The sequence below is a fragment of the Leptonychotes weddellii genome, chromosome 5, assembly GCF_054177405.1.
Source record: "Leptonychotes weddellii isolate Sample4059 chromosome 5, ASM5417740v2, whole genome shotgun sequence".
NCBI lineage: Eukaryota > Metazoa > Chordata > Mammalia > Carnivora > Phocidae > Leptonychotes > Leptonychotes weddellii.
This window is the reverse complement of record NC_138373.1, coordinates 73,524,510-73,544,144: the sequence shown is the minus strand read 5'-3', so window position 1 is coordinate 73,544,144 and position 19,635 is coordinate 73,524,510. Positions and strand designations below refer to the sequence as shown.

Genomic DNA, 19,635 nt, shown 5'->3' with positions numbered 1-19,635 from the left:
CTTGGCCAGGCAGATGAGAAAGAGCTGGGTTTGGTACTCAGCTTTGTTCTAGAGACTGACCAGAATCCATGGATCTTAGAGATGGAACATGTATTGATCACTCCTTGGGCAGAGCCAAAGGTGCTGTTTCCTTATTTCTGATTATGTCCATTGCTCTCCCTTCCTCCCAGCTAACTAGCTTCCTTCCTTCCTCTCTTTCCCTCCTTCCCTTCTTTTTCTTACTCTTTTTCCTTTTCTAGTCTGTACTCTATTAAACATGATCTGCTCTGTCTACCTGTATTCTCCTCTAATTTAGCTCCTCAGGGAGATATACAATGTAGACTCAAGGAGCTAACAGAGAACGTGAAACTTACACACCAGTAAATGCACATCAGGTCAATGATTCCTCAGATTTGCGTTTCTGTAATTTAAATTTATTCCCTTCAAAGTGGAAATATTTTTACCAGTCTAACCACTAGGTTTCAGTGAGTAAGAGCAAATACAAAGACTTTAAAACTCCTGGATCAGAGAAAGTGTTATCTACATATTACATGATGTGGGGGAAAGTACTGTTGGAAAATAACGCAAGCAAGGTGAGCTTGGCTCCCAATTTTCTTTAGGCTTCTAATGGCATTTTGTCCTGAACATTCCAGAAACCAAGATTCTGAGCATAAACCTAAGCAAAGCCAAAAGACAGAAGAAGGCTGACATGTCTTCTCACAGAGCTCCTCCACATTTCAAAAGGATTCAGAGGGTACTATATTTTTCAACTTTTTCTAACAGCCAAGCCTCCTCTTGGACAAAATTCATGTCGTGTCTGTGTGTCTCTGAATATGGAATAAATAGGATTGGGAGGAGGGGTACCACATTCTTAAAGAAATCCTCAAGAAAGAGGAAAAAAGAGAGACAAATACAGGGATATAAAGGAATTTGTTGGTGTTGAAGAGACAAATGTCGAAAAAGTGAGAGAAGATGGAAGAATGATTCAAACTTGGAAGATGGCCACAGAAGGGGCAGACTGTCCAAAGATGAGATGGAGCTATTTAGGTAAGAAGGAACCCAAGGCAGAGGTGGGCTGGGGGCTGGGGCCATGTTCCAAGAGGGAAAAGAAGCTCATGGAAGAAAGGCGTTTGTGAGCGGGAGCCAGGCCTCCCAGGGAATAGCAGTATCACTCACTGGTGTGGTCATAACCTTTGGAATGAGGGTGTGAGTGACTGCAAATCCCCAGCCCCTTCTCATTCCCGCCTCATCACACTCCTCTAGCCTTGCTTTCTCTCTCGCTCTCTCTCGCTCTCCCTCATCTCGTTGTTTCAGAGTACGGCCAAATTTGAAGTCCTTCCCAGGGAGTGGCCCTGTTCATCCTATTCTCCAGCCAAAGTAGAAACAGCGTGAGAAGGAGAGAGGCACATTCAGCAGCCAAAGGACTCGGTGGAAAGAACAGAGGAAAAATACACAGTGAGTTCTCTGATTGTACAAAACCCTAGACAGACAGAGTGTGTGTGTGTGAGTGTGTGTATGTGTATGTGTGTGTATGTGTGTGTGTTGAAACTGAAAGCCAGAGGGGGGCAATGGGGAATGTCACTGACTTGGAATTGAGCGAATATCCCATTTATCCATGAAATTAGACAGACAAGACACCACCAAGATAAGCAGAGGAAATTAAAAGGCCAGATATCAAAAAGGAAGATCAGACACTGGGGGTGAAAGTGGCCACAGAATAGGGGCAAACACGCACCATTTAGACTATATAGTTTCCTCTGACTTGGCAGAAAAAAGGAATGCGAATGAGAATAACGGTGAGGGATCAAAAAGAAGTGAATCTGAAGGAGAAATAAATGATGGGTGAAAAGAGAAAAAGGCTGGCGTCACACGGGGGACCAGGAAAAGCCCTGGACAGACGAAGAGACAGGGGCCCTACAGGTATGCGTGCTTGGACTTCAATGCTGATGTGTCCTGAGCATTACAGCCTCCACTCTCCCAACAGCCGTTAGATATGCTGCTCTTGGGACCCAGGGTGCTGCTGTTCCTGACCGCACTCATCCTCCCCTCCGGTGAGTCCCGACCTTTCATCTTTCCTCCCTACGGTGCCTGCTCCCGGGTGCGCATGGCCGTGGACGTTACTGGAGGGCGGGATGCGGAAGGGGACCAGGAGCAGAGGTGCTTGCTACGGAGTTCCAGAATCGCTATTAAAGGACAGATTTGTGTCTGAAAAGCAAGGGCTGGGATGAGACCATCAGACTCGGGAAGTAACTGGAGAGTTATGAATATAAGATCCACACAAATAAATGCCTATTAACCCCAAAGGAGGGTCACACACACAAAAATGTACGAGCAAACAGAGGACAGAGAAGCTGATACACAAATGCCTTCTCAACCATATGGAGACAGCTAGTAAGAAACTGGACCAAATGCAATGCATGACGGGGAACAGTGGGACTATATACACTCACACCTACCCCACACTAGCTCCAGCATACACACAAATGTATTCACAGGCACACAAACCTGTGCCAAGCTAGACGCTCAAGAAAAGCCATCACAGACGTCACAGAACAGAGCCGAAAGCCTCGCCACAGAAAGTGAATCTCGGGACTTTGAAGAAATCCTGCTCCATTTTCTCATTCTGCCAGATACACACTGTGAGAAAATCGTGTTGTGCCTTGTTCGGAGTGTAGCTAGTACGATGGCTGTGGGGCTGGGACGGGACACATTAGAAGGCTGCTGGGCCCTACAGCTGAACAGGACCCCACTCCTTCTGCTAGGGGATGAGGGGGAAAGGCATCCCGAGCTGGGGCTTGGCAAAGCAGGGCTTTATTCTCAGGAACTTATTTTTCCTGAGTGTCTCCATGTCAGCACTAATGGTCTGAGTAATTTTGTATTGGACTATATAGAAAGAAAATGCAGAAAAATAAAGTACAACCATTTTCCCATCATTTTCTGGTTCATCTTATAAGAGCTTTATGGGGTGTACAGCTGGAGTCATTTATCCCTCTTCTCTGTCCTTTGGTACAGACTGGACACCACTAGGAGTCGGTGGTCAACGAGGAGGTAGGTAAACCTTTGGAGCTGGGCTCTTCGGTGGTTTTTTTAAAAATATACATTTAAGTAATCTCTACCCCCAATGTGGGGCTCGAACTCAAGACCCCACGATTCAAGAGTCATATGCTCTTCCAACTGAGACAGCCAGGCGCCCTATCTGCTGGGGTTATCAAGATAATGTAGATGGTCAGAGTTAAAAAATACTGATGAATGGTCAGAGTTAAAGAACCTGTAATGTAACAGAGAGACACATTGCCAAAGTGTGGAAGATAGGATCTAACTCACCAGTTTCCACAGTCCTATTATCCTGTTCACAAAATCTTCTTACTTTTTAACAACTGAAATACCTTGCCCCAACCCTCCTCTATGGCCATCTCTTATTTCCACTCTCCTATATACGGCTCTTATCTCACTCAGAAAATGCCACTAATCCTAACAGCTTTTTCCTATCCATGTAACAATGGAGAAGCTAACATGCAGACAGAATAAAAAGTCATCTCAGTACTGCAGCGAAATTCTGGCACTAAATGGACAGAACCCAAAAGTTTTGGCTTCCAAGCAGCCACTTCCTCCAGTTCAATGATGGAAACTCCAATCAAACATCTCCACTCTGCCTCCAGACATTCAACATTATGACAATTCATCTCTTACTTTTCCCAACCCTTGAGAGCACAGCAGTATGTAACCCATTAATGGACCATAAAATCAAATTAGCAGATCACAATGGTTAATTTTTAATGAATTAGTACAGACTAAAATAAAAATGGAGTACACTGCAAGTACACTGCAAGAGTAAAGCATTATCTTTTTAAACTTGTTTCAATTTTCTATGTGTGCATTGGGGCACAATGTAATTTCTTGCTGTGCATCCTGGTACAGAAGATAAAAATATAGAAACACAATTTTTTTTTTTTTAATCTGCTGTGGCTAAAGTGGTCTGAATCCCGAACTTTCTGAATCTACATCAGAGTTCAGCATTAGCAAAAAAATTTTTGCATTCGTTTCTCTAGGCTGGTTAAGGTCTAGTCCTTGTCTACAAGTTTGGGATGGTTTCCTAGCAGAAATATGATATTAAAATGACTACTTAAGGGGTGCCTGAGTGGCTCAGTCGGTTAAGTGTCTGCCTTTGACTCAGGTCATGATCTCGGGGTCCTGGGATAGAGCCCAGCATGGGGCTCTCTGCTCAGCAGGGGAGCCTGCTTCTCCCTCTGCCCCCCACCCCCGCTTGTGCGCACACTCTGGGGTGCCCTCTCTCTAATAAATAAAATCTTAAAAAGAAATTGCCTACTTAAGATTTCTTTTCAGAGAAGATGAATCCTAGATAAGCATTTATACAGTGGTAGCTCATGGAAAAGGTGGATAATCCGAGGAATATACTGAAAACCAGTACTCTATCCAGAAATTCTGAGGTGACAGCAAGGACTCACTCTCAACCCCTCTGCTCTGCCCCTGGATCACTTGCATTTCTGTACTGGAATGCAGCTAGGGAGGAAGGGAACTGGAGGCACTGGGCTACACCCTGGAGAGGTTCCACGCCCCTCTTAACAGTTTTTGGAATGACTCGGGCTAGTGGTTTTTCAAACGTCCTGGGGGATGGGAACAGACTTGGATTTCTTTTACCAAAATTTCTTCTGAAATGCGAAAGCTAAATCTGATGACTTTCTACCTGGAATTTTTTTTTTAAAAGAGGATGATGTAAGCAGTTAGCAGGGGAAATTGCTTCAGAATACATTATTTGCGTTTTGCCTCTGCCACAATGATCCATAGCTCTGGCATGCTGTATAAAAATGCTATTTTCTCCAGACTAAACATGGCATTTAGATGCTGAAGTTTAAGGAAAAATTCAAAGCAAACTGAATTTGCTGACCCCTGGTGGGCAAACCAGATTATGACGATAAGTCATCTACAACAAAGGATAATTATAGATAGGATATTTATTAAATATTTAGATGTGAACACTGCATTGTTATTTTGCTTTTTATTATTTATTTTTATTTTTTTATTTTTTAAAGATTTTATTTATTTATTTGACAGAGAGAAACACAGCGAGAGAGGGAACACAAGCAGGGGGAGTGGGAGAGGGAGAAGCAGGCTTCCTGCTGAGCAGAGAGCCCGATGCGGGGCTCGATCCCAGGACCCTGGGATCACGACCTGAGCCGAAGGCAGACGCTTAACGACTGAGCCACCCAGGCGCCCCTATTTTGCTTTTTAAAGCTGAGACAATTTGTTTCAGGTAGTGCTGTTATTTATAGTTTCAGATACAGTTTTCTTAGTGTATCTTAATAGATTCCACCTTAAGCCCTGGACCATTTATTTTTATTTCTCCTCTTGCCTTTACTTTCCAATGATCAACTGCAAGGTATTCTCTACAAACATCCCCTCCCCTCTTCTCACCTCACTTCTGAGCATCAGAAAATCATCAACATCACCTTTGGTGAACATACTTTCATGTAAGCATATCAGCAAACTGATATCCAATTATTTCAAACCTGTCATTATCAAAATCAGTGTCTTTGGTAAAGACAGTTTTCACTTAAAATAAGTATTGCAAGGAAGTCATCAATCCATTGTACTTCCAACAAGCTGTATGACCTTGGGTAAATTATTTACTTGTCTGGTGCTCCATTGTATCATCTGTAAAAAACAGATTTTTTAAATAGTGCCTGGCATATAGTAAACCCAAATTAGCTATTATAGTATTATCTGGTAGGACAATGAAATATGTTATTCTTCTATTCCTAAACTTAAAAGTCTAACTGAGGAAGGGGATGCCTGTGGAGGATTATCTGATGGGCATATACGTAAAGGAGACAAAGGGAAAAGGATATTCTAGGCTAGGACAGTATGGGTATATTCATGGAAGTGGGAAACTGTGACATTGGGTTGTGGGGGAAAGGACTCAGGTTGGGAAGCAAACAATGAAAACCAATTGTGGGATACTTGCTATGTGTTGGCAACTGTGATAGACAGGTTTCACTCACTGGGAGTACAAGAATGGGAGGGGGACAGAGAATGCTCAAAAAATATGTTTCCTGGGGTGCCTGGGCAGCTCAGTTGGTTAAGCGTCTGCCGTCAGCTCAGGTCGTGGTCCGAGGATCCTGGGATCGAGCCCCAGATCAAAAGGTCCCTGCTCGGCGAGGAGTCTGCTTCTCCATCTCCCTCAGCCCCTCCCCCTGCTCTTGTTTTCTCTCTCATAAATGAATAAATAAATTTTTAAAAAAATTATTAAAAATGTTTTCTGCTTTTTTTTTATTCAGATGATGTGACTCCAGTGACTCCAGAACCATTCACAGAAGATCCTAGTAAGCTATCCTTTTTATTTCTTCGTTGTCAAACTGGGAATAGGATTGAGATGTCTGTACAAAGATAAATGAGGAGTAGAGAGACGTTAGTGGGCACTCTGAACTCATGCAGACCCTAGCGTCTCGGATACCACTGATGCTGTGAACATGTTTTCTCTCCCACTTCCTTCCTCAAAGTCCCTTACATGGGCCCAAGAGGCCATATCCTTTCACTTCAATCTTTCTTGCCTCCTTTTAGATCATCCCTTTATCCTGCTTCCCTTTCCCACTTTTCCTGCCTGTGTTTTTTTTATTCTTTGTGTTGTATCTTTGCAGATCTGGTGAATGAGCCCTCTACAGATGAAACAGGTAAGTTTTACTACCGCTTTTAAAATGGCATGATTGTTAATATCCACAATTATTTTTCCCAGCTTTTGAATTAATCCTGTATTTTTATCTAAGAAAGGGATAGAGGGATTGGGGGTGTTTTGTCCAGTGACAGTGGGATAAAAAGAAAGAGAGTCCCCATTCCTCTAAAAAGATGAAACAAAGTGGATGAATAGCTAAAATAAGGCATGTATAATAAAGTATAATGTCAGTAGGCCAAATATTCTTCAAAAGGAAATTTCACAATTACTTAACAATTAACTCTATTCCCTTGGATATAATACACAAACCCAGCCATAGCCTTGACTTTGCCCCATACCGCCATGCTCCCTTTTTTTCAGTCTTCATTTTTTATAATGGGGGAGGGGCAGAGAGAGAATCGGAAGCAGGCTCCAGGCCCAGTGCAGAACCCAACCCAGGGTTTGATCTCAAGACCCTGAGATCATGACCTGAGCCAAAACCAAGAGTCAGATGCTTAACCACTTAACCGACTGAGCCGCCCAGGCGCCCCTTCATTCTTCCTTTTTCTCCTGTGCCTTCCCCCTTGCCAGTTCAAAGCCCTCCTCATACCTGCTGTTTTGTGCCTTTTCAGTTCTGGCTGATATCGAGCCTTCCACAGATGACCTGGGTGAGTTCAGATCTGCGATCCCAGGGCCACTGGGGCCACTTTGGGCTTTCCCCAGAGCCCATTACGGAAGGCAGTACAGTTGGTGAAGGATCCGACACAGACAGGACTACAGTTTATGTAGCACATTCTTCCAACAGTTCAATTTAAATTAATGACATTTTTGATCCCCTAACAAGCAGGGGCTGTGCTGGGTGTTTGACGTACAAAATACCAACATGTCATCTTTTCCTCAAAGTTTCCAAGCCTGGGTGGGTAAAGGCAAGACAAATATATAAACAGATCAATGTTTGGGAAGCTAAAGGGAAACTTCCTAGAAGTAATGGTTGAACCGATTCTTGAAAAAAGAATTGGAGCCAGTCAGGCAGTCAAAGAGGGAACAGTATGTTCAAAGATTTGAACACAAAATAGAACTTGGCACATTGAGGAAATTTTTTTTTTTTTAATGAATAGGGCAAAATCTACAAGAAACGAGTGGTAGGATGTGAGAAAATGAGACAGAAACTAGATTTTGAAGAAATAGTTACTGAAAACCTACTACTGAGTACCAGGAATATAAAGATGAACAAAACTGACTTCCTTTTACTTGATATTTTTTGTCTAATCCACAAGATAAACAAATGGGTAACTTTATTCAGTTTTACAAAATGCCGTAATCAGGGTAAGTAAAAGAAGCAACAGACGACTAAAAAGAGTCCTGGAGTATTCAGTGCTGGGGCTTAAGAAAGGCTTCTGTGGAGGGCATACTAAGTTGCTTCTTGAACGACAAGTAGAAGTGAATCGAGTAACGAGGAAGAAGAGCTTTTGGGTAAAGAAAACACTATGCGAGAAGGCTTAGGATGGAAATAAAAACCCATCAGAATAGCTTAGACAAAGAAAGGTTCCCATCAGATTTGTGAATTGGAAATCCAGCCAGGATGCTATTGCCCTAGTCCCAATAAAAGATGATGGCCTGAACTCACTGAGGTGGAGGTAGGGAGAATTAAGTGTGAGCAGTGAAAGAGAACTGTTGAGATGAGGTCCAGTGTCCTGTTGTGTAGATGGTGGGACCATTCACTGAAGAACAGTTTGAATCAGTGAAGGGAAAGATAGGACAGTTTAAGATGTTAGATTTGAAGGATCTTGGAAAAATCCACAAACTCTTCCATAAAATGTCAGGTGGCTTTTCTAGAAGTCTGGAGCTTAGAAGAGATCTGGGCTGGAAGGAGAAGTCTGAGAATTCTCAGGATTTAAGCCTGCAATTGAAACCAGGGGACAGATGAGATCACCTAGCATACTTCCCATAGTATTCTATCTATCGACAACTCTTCCAATGGCATTTTGACACATAACTCCCATGGTTAGTGTCTTCCCAAGATTCATCTTACTCCTTGACTTATTCATTCTACAAGTTAGGCCCATATTTAACTTGACCTTAGATTAAGTTTGGCTATGGCTGTGACCTTTGCTAGTCTTTGCTGAGTAACTTTTATCCAAGAACTCATGATGACATATTTGATTTACAAAGAAATTTTCTTTTATGAGTAAGAGCTTCTACAATCTTTTCTCCCTTAGCTGTAGGATGAATCTCTTCTGGGCATATGGCTCCTTGCCTTGTGTCCCTACTAAATTTGCTTCTTGTCAACAAAACAAAGACACAATGAAATCAATTTTTCAATTTTAGAAGAGGAGAAAGGCAAAATCAGATTTCCTATCCTAAATTCTAAACCTCTCCAATTTTGTGGAACAGCTCATTGTGGGTTTTCTGTTAGAAGTTGCTAAAGCTTAGCAACTCATTTGTTTTTTATTTATTAAGTGAGGCGACATGACAGTTGTAGAGGTGTGACTACTGGAACTGGTAATAACTGAATAAAATTTCTGCCTTCCAGCTTCTCCTACTGATAAAAATACCACAACAGGTATGACTGCATGTCTTCTTCCTCAGCCTTCTTCTTGGGGATTCACACCTCCTTATTTTTGGAGGATACTTGGTATACCTTCTAGTTTGCTTCCAGTTCTTTCTCAAAGAATATTTTTAGTGCTCTTCATTCCTACTCTTTTTTTGTGAGCTCCTATCTTCAATCTCATGGGGAAAAGATGGGACCACTGCTGGATGATCCTGAAAGAATCCTCTTCCTAAACTAGATTTGGACTTTCTGTGGTGGTTAGTGAGTTGGGAAGTAACTGCAAGGACCCAATATTACTTGAGTTGTCATGGCCAAAGTTGCTCTCTCTATTGTACTGATGATTCTGATGTGCATCTAGGACTGGAAACTGCTAAAATAGAAACTATTACCCACCTAAGAATTCTGATTCTTTAGAATGGGGTTAAAAGCATCTCAATTTTATATTTCATATGGCCACCTGGAGAACCCTAGAAAGACTTTCCTAGAAGAACCCTCAAAGATTATTTTATCAACTTCTGCTTCCAGGTAGGAAAGCACCTAAATTTTATTTCAGCCAATTTCCTACCGTTCTCTTTTGGTAAACAGGGAGGGCATTCCCCAAACTGCAATGATTCTGTGTAGAGACTACTTTGTATTTTTTCCCCATTTTATCTACCTTCTTCCATCTCTTGAATCCTTTGTTTATCCCTGTTTTCTGTGTTTGACTTCTTCAGATTGCCGGGATGAAAAATTCGCTTGCACGAGACTCTACTCTGTGCATCGACCAGTCAAGCAATGCATTCATCAGTTATGTTTCACAAGGTAAGGGATCCCAGGATATGCAGAAAGCATCATCCATGGTCGTATTTTCATGTCAGTAACTGTTTAATGAGCACCCATCATGGGATTTCAGTTTTTGGTGGCACAGAAGTTCTTAACATGATCCTCCTAGCTATTCCTGCTGGTGCCAGATAGAACCTGGAGTCTGAATTGAGGTATATGGAGAACAGACTGACCAATAAGACTAGATGCCAGAAGGCAAGTGAGATCAGGGCTGGGGAAGGGACAGTCATGAGAGAAATACTGGCACAGTGAACCTATTACCTCATAGAAAAAGGCTGAAGCATAAGATCCAACTCTAAAGGTAGAAAATAGTGGGGAGGAGTATTAAACTTGACTCTAGGTGGAGTGTGTAAAGTATCACTAAGAATAATACCATTCCATTCCCTGCACTCCTCTGGGAGGGAAAAAAGTGATCCAAAATAATTAAGGAAATCCAGAGAGGAGGAGAACAGATAGGGAGAGTGGGAAATACAGGAGTTGAGCAGGCACCCTTGGCCTAGTCTAGTTCTCCCCCACAATGCTTTGTTCTATCTCCTTCCTTAACCATGTTACTGGGACTATGGCAGTTTACGACGTATGTACATCATCAACAATGAGATCTGCTCTCGTCTTGTCTGTAAAGAACACGAAGTTATGAAAGGTAAGATGATGTCTGGGTTTTAGTGGGGAGGGGCAGTTATGAGAGAGGTGAGTAGAAACATGGTCCTAATGGATCCAAGGTCTGGCTTCTGAGGACGGCTTTAGGCCACCTCCTTAAACCTCATCAATCCCTGCTCCACCCAGTTATGCTAAATAAGCAATCTAAGTAAAGAAGTATGCTTAATATATAAGAAAAGTATGCTTGGGTCTCTTTCCAGCTAGGTTGTAACCCCCAACCTCTCCTATACATAGAGCTTTCTGAAGCTCTGGCTGCTTTGAAGCTCACTGGGGTTCTATGTGAAAAGGGCAAGTCAGGGGCACCTGGCTGGCTCAGTCTGGGGAGCAAGCAACTCTTGATCTTGGGTTCATGAGTTTGAGCCACTCATTGGTTATAGAGATTACTGAAAAAAAATGAAAACTTAAAAAAAGGCCAAGTCAGCCATTACAAACAATAGACTAATAGTTGGAAGCCATGTTCATAAAGGAAAAACTTTGTAAAAAAAAAAAAAAAAATCCACTAATTTGGAGACACTGATGTTTGTATAGAGCCTATAAGTAAATAAAAAAAAAACCAGACTGGATATTTAGAAGTTGGCAACATTTAAACAGTCTACCAATGCCAGGAACCACTTAAATTACTTATTGTGAAAATTTAGAAGTAAACAAGGGTAGAAAACCTTTATAAAAACGATTACAAGGGTCCAAAGTGTGTGGTTATAAACCGTGCATTGTGGGAACAAAGATACTTCTCACCTCCCCTATGGCCAGCCCCAAACGATAAGTGTGGTTGGTGAAGGAACCACAGACACAGCCCCTTCTGACTCAGCAGCCCATCTTGCACTGAGCTCCTGAGTAAGAGCTGTAGTTAACTTCGCAGAAGGAAACTTGCTACTTGCCCCCATTGGCGTTGTGCAAGCCACCTGCAAGGGAAGCACCTTGAGACTGAGGATGAGTATTTGGGACTCTAGGCACTTTCAAATGTCTCAGGGGACTTACTAAAATTAGCTATTTGCACACAGTAAACACTTAAATATATTGTGAATGATTGAATCTTTTTTTTTTTTTTTTTTTTGCTATTAATAAATCCATGATTATAAGAATTGGGAGCTAGGTATACAGAGGAACCTAAAATTTACTGGCCACCTGTGCTAGGTACTTTGCATACATTATTTCATTTTAATACTCACAACTACACTGTTGAGGCAGGTATTTCATGCTTATTATACTGGAAGGGACAGTGAGGTTCAGCAAAGTTAAGAAACTTTCTAGTAAGTAAGAAATAACCAGTAAGCTGCACATCTGGGGTTCTAGCCCAGATCTATTTCTCTTCAGTCTTTCACTACAGCACCCTAGGGTCTTCTCTTTCTCTTTAAACAGGAGCCCTTGTTATTTTTTTGCAATCCCACCCCATTATGCTCTGCTTCTCTTCTAGATGAACTTTGCCGTCAGATGGCTGGTTTACCCCCAAGGCGACTCCGTCGCTCCAACTACTTCCGACTTCCTCCATGTGAAAATGTGAATTTGCAGAGACTCAGTGGTCTGTGATCATCAAGGAAGAGGAAAGAAGAATGTGTGGGTGGGTGGAAGAGAATGCTCTAACAAGAGGGAACTCCTTCTTGTCCAACCAATGTCCACTAACCCACAGACAGTAGTATTTCTTAAAACAATCCCTTTGCAGTGTCTAGCTTTTGCTTCCACTCCCTGATTTTCCATCCAGACTGATAACATAAAGTCTATATTATTGCATGGTTTTGCTGCTTCTCAATATCATAGACATAGATTAATGATAACCATGTGGCTTATATATAAGCACTCTACATACAATTTCAAAGGAAAATAAACCTTGGGTTAATATTTACCACCGAATCTGTCTGAAATAAATCTTAGGGTGGAAGAAGTTGTTGCTGTCCATTTTGGCTAGCCATTTTTTTGATTTTCAAGAGTTTCCTAGATTAACGCCTCATTCATTTACATAGCACTCTTCACTCTTATTTTAACTATTTTCTGGATTTGCCTGCTCAGATCTTCTTTGAGAAGAGTCATGGTAATTTTTGTAGTCCTAGACAATTCTCCAGAACCAAGAGTTACACAATCCTACTGGCAATATATAAAGACCCAAGATGAGGTCTGTTAAGTTTAGAGGCTGAGGATAGAGAGAGAGGAGTAGGCTATGTATGGAACTGGGACTCATTGGTTCCCTATTCACTTTTTCATGCAGTTGTCCAATTGGCAAGTAGGGGTACAAAGTCCCATTTACCTATTTTTGGTCATATGGGGGTTGCCCACCCTCGCAAATTAGATAATTTCATGTGAAATAATTTCTGACTTTGGTCAGAGTTTCCTTGATTTGTGCTACTTCTTTCATTCTCATCACTAAACAAAATCTGTAGAGATTACCATGCAAATGGACTCTGGAATAGCCTGATTTGGGGCTTAAGAAGGGCATTCAGACCTAAATTTTAATAAGCAGACCAAGTTTACCTATTGGTTTATAAGAAAGAGTAAAACACAATATTCAGACAACCTACATCCTTATCCTGGCTCTAGCAGTAACCAGGTAAACCAGTAAGCCAGGTTTAATTTCCCATCTCTAACACGACAAGGTTAAATTTATGTTGGTTCTAAGGTATCTTTTCATTCTGCGATTCTTAAGATTTAAATGCATTATTTGAATTTCTTGAAGTCTAGATGCACTCTAATTTGTAACCACCATGTGTGCTTCAAAACAGGAGAAATATATTAAGACAGCAGTCCACAACATAAAAGAAAAAAATCCCATTACAAGTTACCAATTACATACTATAGATCCTTCTATCTGAATAACTTAGTAACTTTCCAAAAAAGCCCACAAAAGTCAACTAAGATAAGAAATAGGAGACTTTGAGGCAAGTTACACACTCAGAATTCCTCTCTGCTTGGTAGGGTTGGATTCTTTTCCTATTGAAAAAAACTATGTAAATGAGCATCAGACTCTTGCTGTTAAGAAACAATTTAGTTTAATTGGATTTGCACAACTGATTAAAGAGAAATGCTAAGACCCAAAGCATGTAATCTCTGCTCTACAGCCTCTAAAAGTAAATATCCTCATATATAGATAGAGGTATTAAGTAGATATTATACCCACCGTAGAGAAATCTCATAGGCACAGAATTTCCAAGAATCATTTAAGAATCTCACCGTGAACATGATCCTCCTACCATATATTGAATGAGGTGGCATTCCCACCACAAAGCACCTCAATCCCAGTATTGTGTATATTGCAAATTAAACATTTTAAAATAAATTTTTCTTAATTCCTTTTCAGAAGAGTGGTCTTTGATCTGTTTCTTTTTCTCATGTTTAGAATGATGCCAATTTGTACTTTTTAAATTATTAAAAATTTTTTTCTTTTTAAAGACTTCATTTATTCATTTATTTGAGACAGAGAGAGTGCATGTGAGGGGGGTGGGAGGAGCAGAGAGAGAGGGACAAGCAGACTCCGCTAAGCGCAGAGCCGGATCCCAGGACACCGAGATCACGGTCTGAATGAAATCAAGAGTCCCTTGCTAACTGCCTGAGCCACCGAGGCGCCCCTAAGTTTTTTTTTTTTAAGATTTATTTTAGAGAGAGCATGTGCAGTGGAGAGGAGCAGAGGGAGAATCTCAAGCTGACTCTGCACTGAGTGAGGAGCCCGACTCAGGGCTCCATCTCACAACCCAGAAATCATGACCTGACCCAAAAACAGGAGTTGGAGGCTTAACCGACTGCACCACCCAGGTGCCCGCCCCCATTTATGCTTTTATCCCACTTTGCAAAAGGAACACCGGTATTGCTCTAGTCTACTATTCTCTATTGTATCGTTCCTCACACCACAATTTTGTCATTGGTACTGCAACGCAGCAAATTTACTCTCCTCCAGGAAATTCCTAAATTCATCAGAAAATTCTTTTTCTTTTCTACCCCTTTGGACCCAACAGTCTTGCTAGGTAAAGCTTCATGCTTTACTCTCGCTTCTCTTCTATGGGATCATGTTCCAGTGTTTTCCCATTTCTCATTGTTCTTATGTTCTCTACCTTTTTTACTCTTGATATGTAAACCAACATTCCTAACTTGCTTCCCATTCTTTCCTTATGCTTCTAAATTCTTATTTTCCCCCACAACTTTTCCCTAAGGACAGTCCCAGATCAGTTTCAGGAGGTTGATTTGGTCCTGGTTTTTCTTTCTTTTTTTTTCCCCCAGATTTATTTATTTTAGAAAGGGGGGGCATGGAGGGAGGGGCAGAGGGAGAGAATCCGAAGTTGACTCCCTGCTGAGCATGGAGCCCTACAAGGGGCTAGGCTGGGTTGACGGGGGTGTACATCTAACGACCTGAGCTGAAGCCAAGAGTGGGTCACTCAATGGTCTGAGCCACCCAGGAGCCCAGTCCTGTTCTTTCCCTCTGTATTTTTTTTAAGATTTTATTTATTTGAGAGAGAGAGAGCACATGCCAGAGTGCTTGTGCACTAGCGGTGGGTATTTGAGAGAGAGCACGAGAGGGGTGAGGGTCAGAGGGAGAAGCAGACACCCTGCTGAGCAGGGCCCAATCCCAGGACCCTGGAATCATGACCTGAGCCAAAGGCAGACCCTTAACTGACTGAGCCACCCGGGTGCCCCTTTTCCCTCTGTATTCTTGCCCACTGGCAGAATTTCATTTATCTCCTTCTAGTTTTTTACCCTCACCCCATTTCTGATGTTCTAGTTTTCATTCCTTGCTCCTCCCATGAAAGGATTTGAAAATCTTTTATTCTTTTAGGTATTAATATTATCCCTTTCTTGGTGAGCACAAATGATAACTCTCTTCAGTGAGGAATTTATATTTTGATGAAAAATTATTTGAACCCAAACAGTGCATCTTTAAACTTGGAACTAAAGGATTTGGTGAAAGTATCTGTAGGCAGGAGCGCTTGGGTGGCTCAGTCAGTTAAGCATCTGCCTTCAGCTCACCTTTGGCTCAGGTCATGATCCTGCAGTCCCGGGATCAGAGCCCCAGGTCTTTGGGTTCCCAGCTCAGCGGGGAGTCTGCTTCTCCCTTTCTCTCCACCCCTCCCCCTGCTCATGCTCTCTTGCTCATTCTCTCTCAAATAAATAAATAAAATCTTAAAAAAGAAGGTATCTTTAAGCAATTTTTGAGATTGAATGCCTTCTGGTACTTTGAAAGACAGCAGCTTCATCTGCCCACCCATGAGGTTTACTCCTGTTTTCTCGTCCAAAATTGAGCTGATCCTGCTCTGAGTCTAACTTTTTCCATACTGCATGCTTATGAAAATTCTCCTTTCTCCCTGAATGGGAAATTCAAGTGTGCACTATACTCTAAATATAGTTCCATGCACACTTTCTCTAAGTATTCTTTTGACTCACAGGCAGATGGTGCAAACCCCAGCTGGTCTCCCCACTTCTGGGCCTTGCTTTTGATGACATCAAGCGGTGGATGCTGCTAGCCACAGGCTCCTCCCTCCTCTGCCTCAGGGTGTTTGTGTCAAAGCAACTATGTTCCACCCAGGCAGAGGTGCAAACAACTTGCCACCTTTAAGGTTACCCTTCCTCTGGTACTGAAGCAGCTGTAAACCAGTGAAGAAAGAAATCTGAGAAGAAACAGAAGACAGAAGAGCACCAGAGAAGGGGAGTTAGCAGATGGGACAGTAATGGCAGGTTGGCATCAGGGCAGGGGACCAGGACTCTGGAAGATGGGAATTCGCAGATCTGATGGGGAAAGGGAATTTGCAAAGTGTGGCCAAGAGGTCCCGAGAGACCTGGAACTTTACAGGGTAGAATGGGAAGACATCAGGAGCACAGCAGAAGAGAGGCAGGACTGTCCCCATAGTTTTGTCAACTCAGGGAGGTGGTTAAAAATACAACGCTCCAATCAACATTGAAATCCTGTATCATTTAGCATTTTCACTAACCAAACATCAGGGAAAGTGACTTATTGAGGTTCTCTGTGGTAGAGAAAGGAACATGTGGCCACAGTTTTTTTCTTTCTTTCTTTCTTTTTTTTTTCTAAAAACCAGTCAAGCAGAGCCAGAAGCAGTGGTCAGACAACAACTTCTGGGCAGAACCTAAGATGGAAAAAGCAAATGCTGTTTATATAAATAGAGGTGCAGAGCCCATAGCTTCCTGTTGACAAATTGAGCTTCACTTCACCTCAAACCCTCAATTTTTTTTTTTAAATAGCCGATAAAGGTTTTTTTTTTTTTCTTTCTTTCAATTTGTCCCATCACTTTAGGAAGGTTCTGGGTTTTTTCCTAACCCAGGGGGTCCTGCAGGTCTTTTCTCTATCTCAGCTAATTTTCTCCTTCCTCTCCCTTTTCCTTGCTTCTGCAGGTTTACCTACCATATGTGTAGCTTTGTGGGGTACATTATTAAATTTACATGATGAACCATGAGGACTGAATTCAGGATGGTCTTAAATTTGTGAGATTCGCCTCTTGCCTTAACCCGGAAAAAGAAGAACAGATGAACTTTGAGCAAATGCAAGCTAACAGTTAAATGGAAAATAACCTGAATGACACTTAAGGGATTGATGGGCATTGAGGTATCAACTGTGTCATTATACATTGTTTCCTAATATGTTGTTCTGTCCCTAAGGGTCAAACACATGAGTCACAATGAAGGATAATGAGGACTGCCCAGAAAAAGTTTTCTTCCATTTGTATAAAATGACATTCATATACCTACCCATCCATTTCCCAAAAGGGATGAGATTTTCAGAAGAAGGGAAAAAAATGTTTTTTTTTTCCCAAGATTTATTTATTTAAGTAATATCTACATCCAACGTGGGGCTCAAACTCACAACCCTGAGATTGAGAGTCACATGCTCCACTGACTGAGCCAGCCGGGTGTCCCAAAAAGTATTACTAATATAATAAGCTTATGAAAATGTGTAATGTTAACCTCAAAGTCAATAGGTGTTGAAAACAAAAATTACTTCGAAAATGTTCATATAAAATCATGAATGACAACTCCTCAACTGGTTATTCAGAGAAACCACTTTGCTGGAGGTAATCTATAACTTGGTAAATTTTTTTTTAAGATTTTATTTATTTATTTGACAGAGAGAGACACAGCGAGAGAGAGAACACAAGCAGGGAGAGTGGGAGAGGGAGAAGCAGGCCTCCCGCTGAGCAGGGAGCCCGATGCGGGGCTCGATCCCAGGACCCTGGAATCACGACCTGAGCCGAAGGCAGACGCTTAACAACTGAGCCACCCAGGCACCCCTATAACTCGGTAATGTTAAACTATGCTCTTATGTTGCCATTATTTCACAAAAACTGGGGAAGATCAGGCACATTGTAATAAGTGGTAATGTACAATAATTCATAAATTATAAACTATATGTGTAAGTACAATTCATAAGAATCACAGTATCTTCTACTGACGCAGGGCAGGAATAATTTTTCTTGTCACATAGCAGCTAAAAAATATATGCATCTATGCATGGGGCACCTACACTCAAATCAACATGGTTCTAGGTATAATAAGATATATATTTACATCATCCTGTTCATTTCAACATAAAGGAATTCATGTTTCTTTCAGGGCCAGTCCTGATGTAGCACTCACTAGTTGTGTGTCCTAAGTGAATAGCTGCTCACCTGTAAATTTATGGGAGTACATCTACCTTTGGAGTTGTTCTGAGAATGAACAAGATCATGTATTCCAAAGGGTCAGCACCTGTAATATTATATATTTAATATAACAGTAAGATTTTTTTTCTACTTAAATGGATTGGTTTCTCCCTAACTGTTCTTGAGTAGGTTTACTCTTCCTTCCTTTGCAACAGAATGAGATAACCCTTGCTGATTAGCCACTGAGCAGACAGGTCTGCAAACCTGCAAAGAGTGTAAATATCACCAATACTAGTTTGTCTCTAATTTAAATTTTTTTCCCCACCATCCAAAATCTTTAATAAGAGAGCAGGATCTCGGGTTAGTTTCTGTAGCCCCCCACAGGCCCCTCCACCTCTGGCACACACGTCCCTTGGAATGTGCTCAGGGGTCTGATGTGGCCGTGCCCACTTCACGAGACCTTGCCCAAATGCTTGTACATCTCTCAGCCCTTTAGAGGATGGGAGCGCAGGTCAGGCTGGCGCCACAGCCCTTGGGGGGAGTCCAGGGCCAGCTGGTCTAAGGCGAGGATCTCATCTCTGCCCTTGAGGATGTGTCTCTGGGCGTGGCCGTGCACACGGAGTGCACACAGATACAGTTTGGCACCTTGGGCACACGCAACATCCTCTGTTACTGTCCCTACAACCACAGCTGTTTTGTCATCAAGGCCAGGAAGCTTCATCTTCCAATGTTCCGCAGAAGGGTCCGAGGCGACTGGTTGGAGAGAGTCAAACCTTTTTGGCACAACTTGATTGAAGGTGTGATTGGTTCATCTGGCCAGAAACCTGTTCAGCCTGCCCAGCCTTCGGTAGATGCCCTAGGTCTTGGGGCCCTGAGCTCAACTTTTCGGTCCTTGTTGTGGTGAATGGCGATTTGCATGATGCCACCTCCTTTTCCAACTAGCCCAGATTAAATTTAACTTTCAAAATTTTTTTTATCAGGTTGTTTATTATGAATCTCGTATTTCATTCTAAGAGCAACCCCATGAGGTGGGCAGTTAAAGGGATTATTGCTCCCATTTTTCCTGACAGAGAACAAGGTTTTGAGCAGTGGAGAGGTGCCACTGACTTCATAAAATTTAGTGCAGTGGAACCATGGCCAAACTCACAAATGCTAAAACTTAGGTTAATGTTGGTTCCACTGCAAAAGGAAGATATGAAGACAAAGGTGTTTTTTAAGGGTCATAAATGAGTTGCAAAAGGTTTGTAAGAGAGTCTAGACTTTTTAAAAAATTGGAATTAAAAATACAGTAAACTGGGTGGTTCAGTCAGTTAAGCATCCATCTCCTGATTTCAGCTCAGGTCAGGATCCTAGGGTCATGAGATTGAGCCCTGGGTCATGCTCCGTGTTCAGTG

The 19,635-nt window shown here is 42.0% G+C and overlaps 2 protein-coding genes across 4 annotated transcripts in view; one reads left to right on the top strand and one right to left on the bottom strand.

Moving 5' to 3' along the window:
• The window catches only part of RIMKLB (ribosomal modification protein rimK like family member B), a 159,207-nt gene that overhangs the window by 101,989 nt on the left and 37,583 nt on the right, over window positions 1-19,635 (bottom strand). The gene's annotated exons all lie outside the window — the stretch shown is intronic.
• MFAP5 (microfibril associated protein 5) lies at window positions 1,224-12,516 on the top strand. 2 transcript variants are annotated; one of them, XM_081821181.1, is made up of 10 exons: window positions 1,226-1,434; window positions 1,964-2,030; window positions 2,992-3,027; window positions 6,276-6,320; window positions 6,636-6,668; window positions 7,279-7,314; window positions 9,180-9,209; window positions 9,911-9,998; window positions 10,586-10,659; window positions 12,091-12,516. In XM_081821181.1, exons 2-10 carry the CDS (start codon window positions 1,973-1,975, stop codon window positions 12,201-12,203), a joined length of 513 nt encoding a protein of 170 aa, XP_081677307.1. In that variant the 5' UTR covers window positions 1,226-1,434; window positions 1,964-1,972; the 3' UTR covers window positions 12,204-12,516. The 2 variants fall into 2 exon arrangements, with proteins under 2 accessions (XP_081677308.1, XP_081677307.1); XM_081821182.1 differs by lacking the exon at window positions 7,279-7,314 and having other exon boundaries at window positions 1,224-1,434.

Bases quoted from the DNA above. Each gene is read 5' to 3' on its own strand.
- MFAP5 (XM_081821181.1), top strand. From the start codon at position 1,973: ATGCTGCTCTTGGGACCCAGGGTGCTGCTGTTCCTGACCGCACTCATC. The intron at 6,669-7,278 runs GTAAGTTTTACT...GTGCCTTTTCAG, and splicing joins GCCCTCTACAGATGAAACAG to TTCTGGCTGATATCGAGCCT. The intron at 9,999-10,585 runs GTAAGGGATCCC...GGACTATGGCAG, and splicing joins CATCAGTTATGTTTCACAAG to TTTACGACGTATGTACATCA.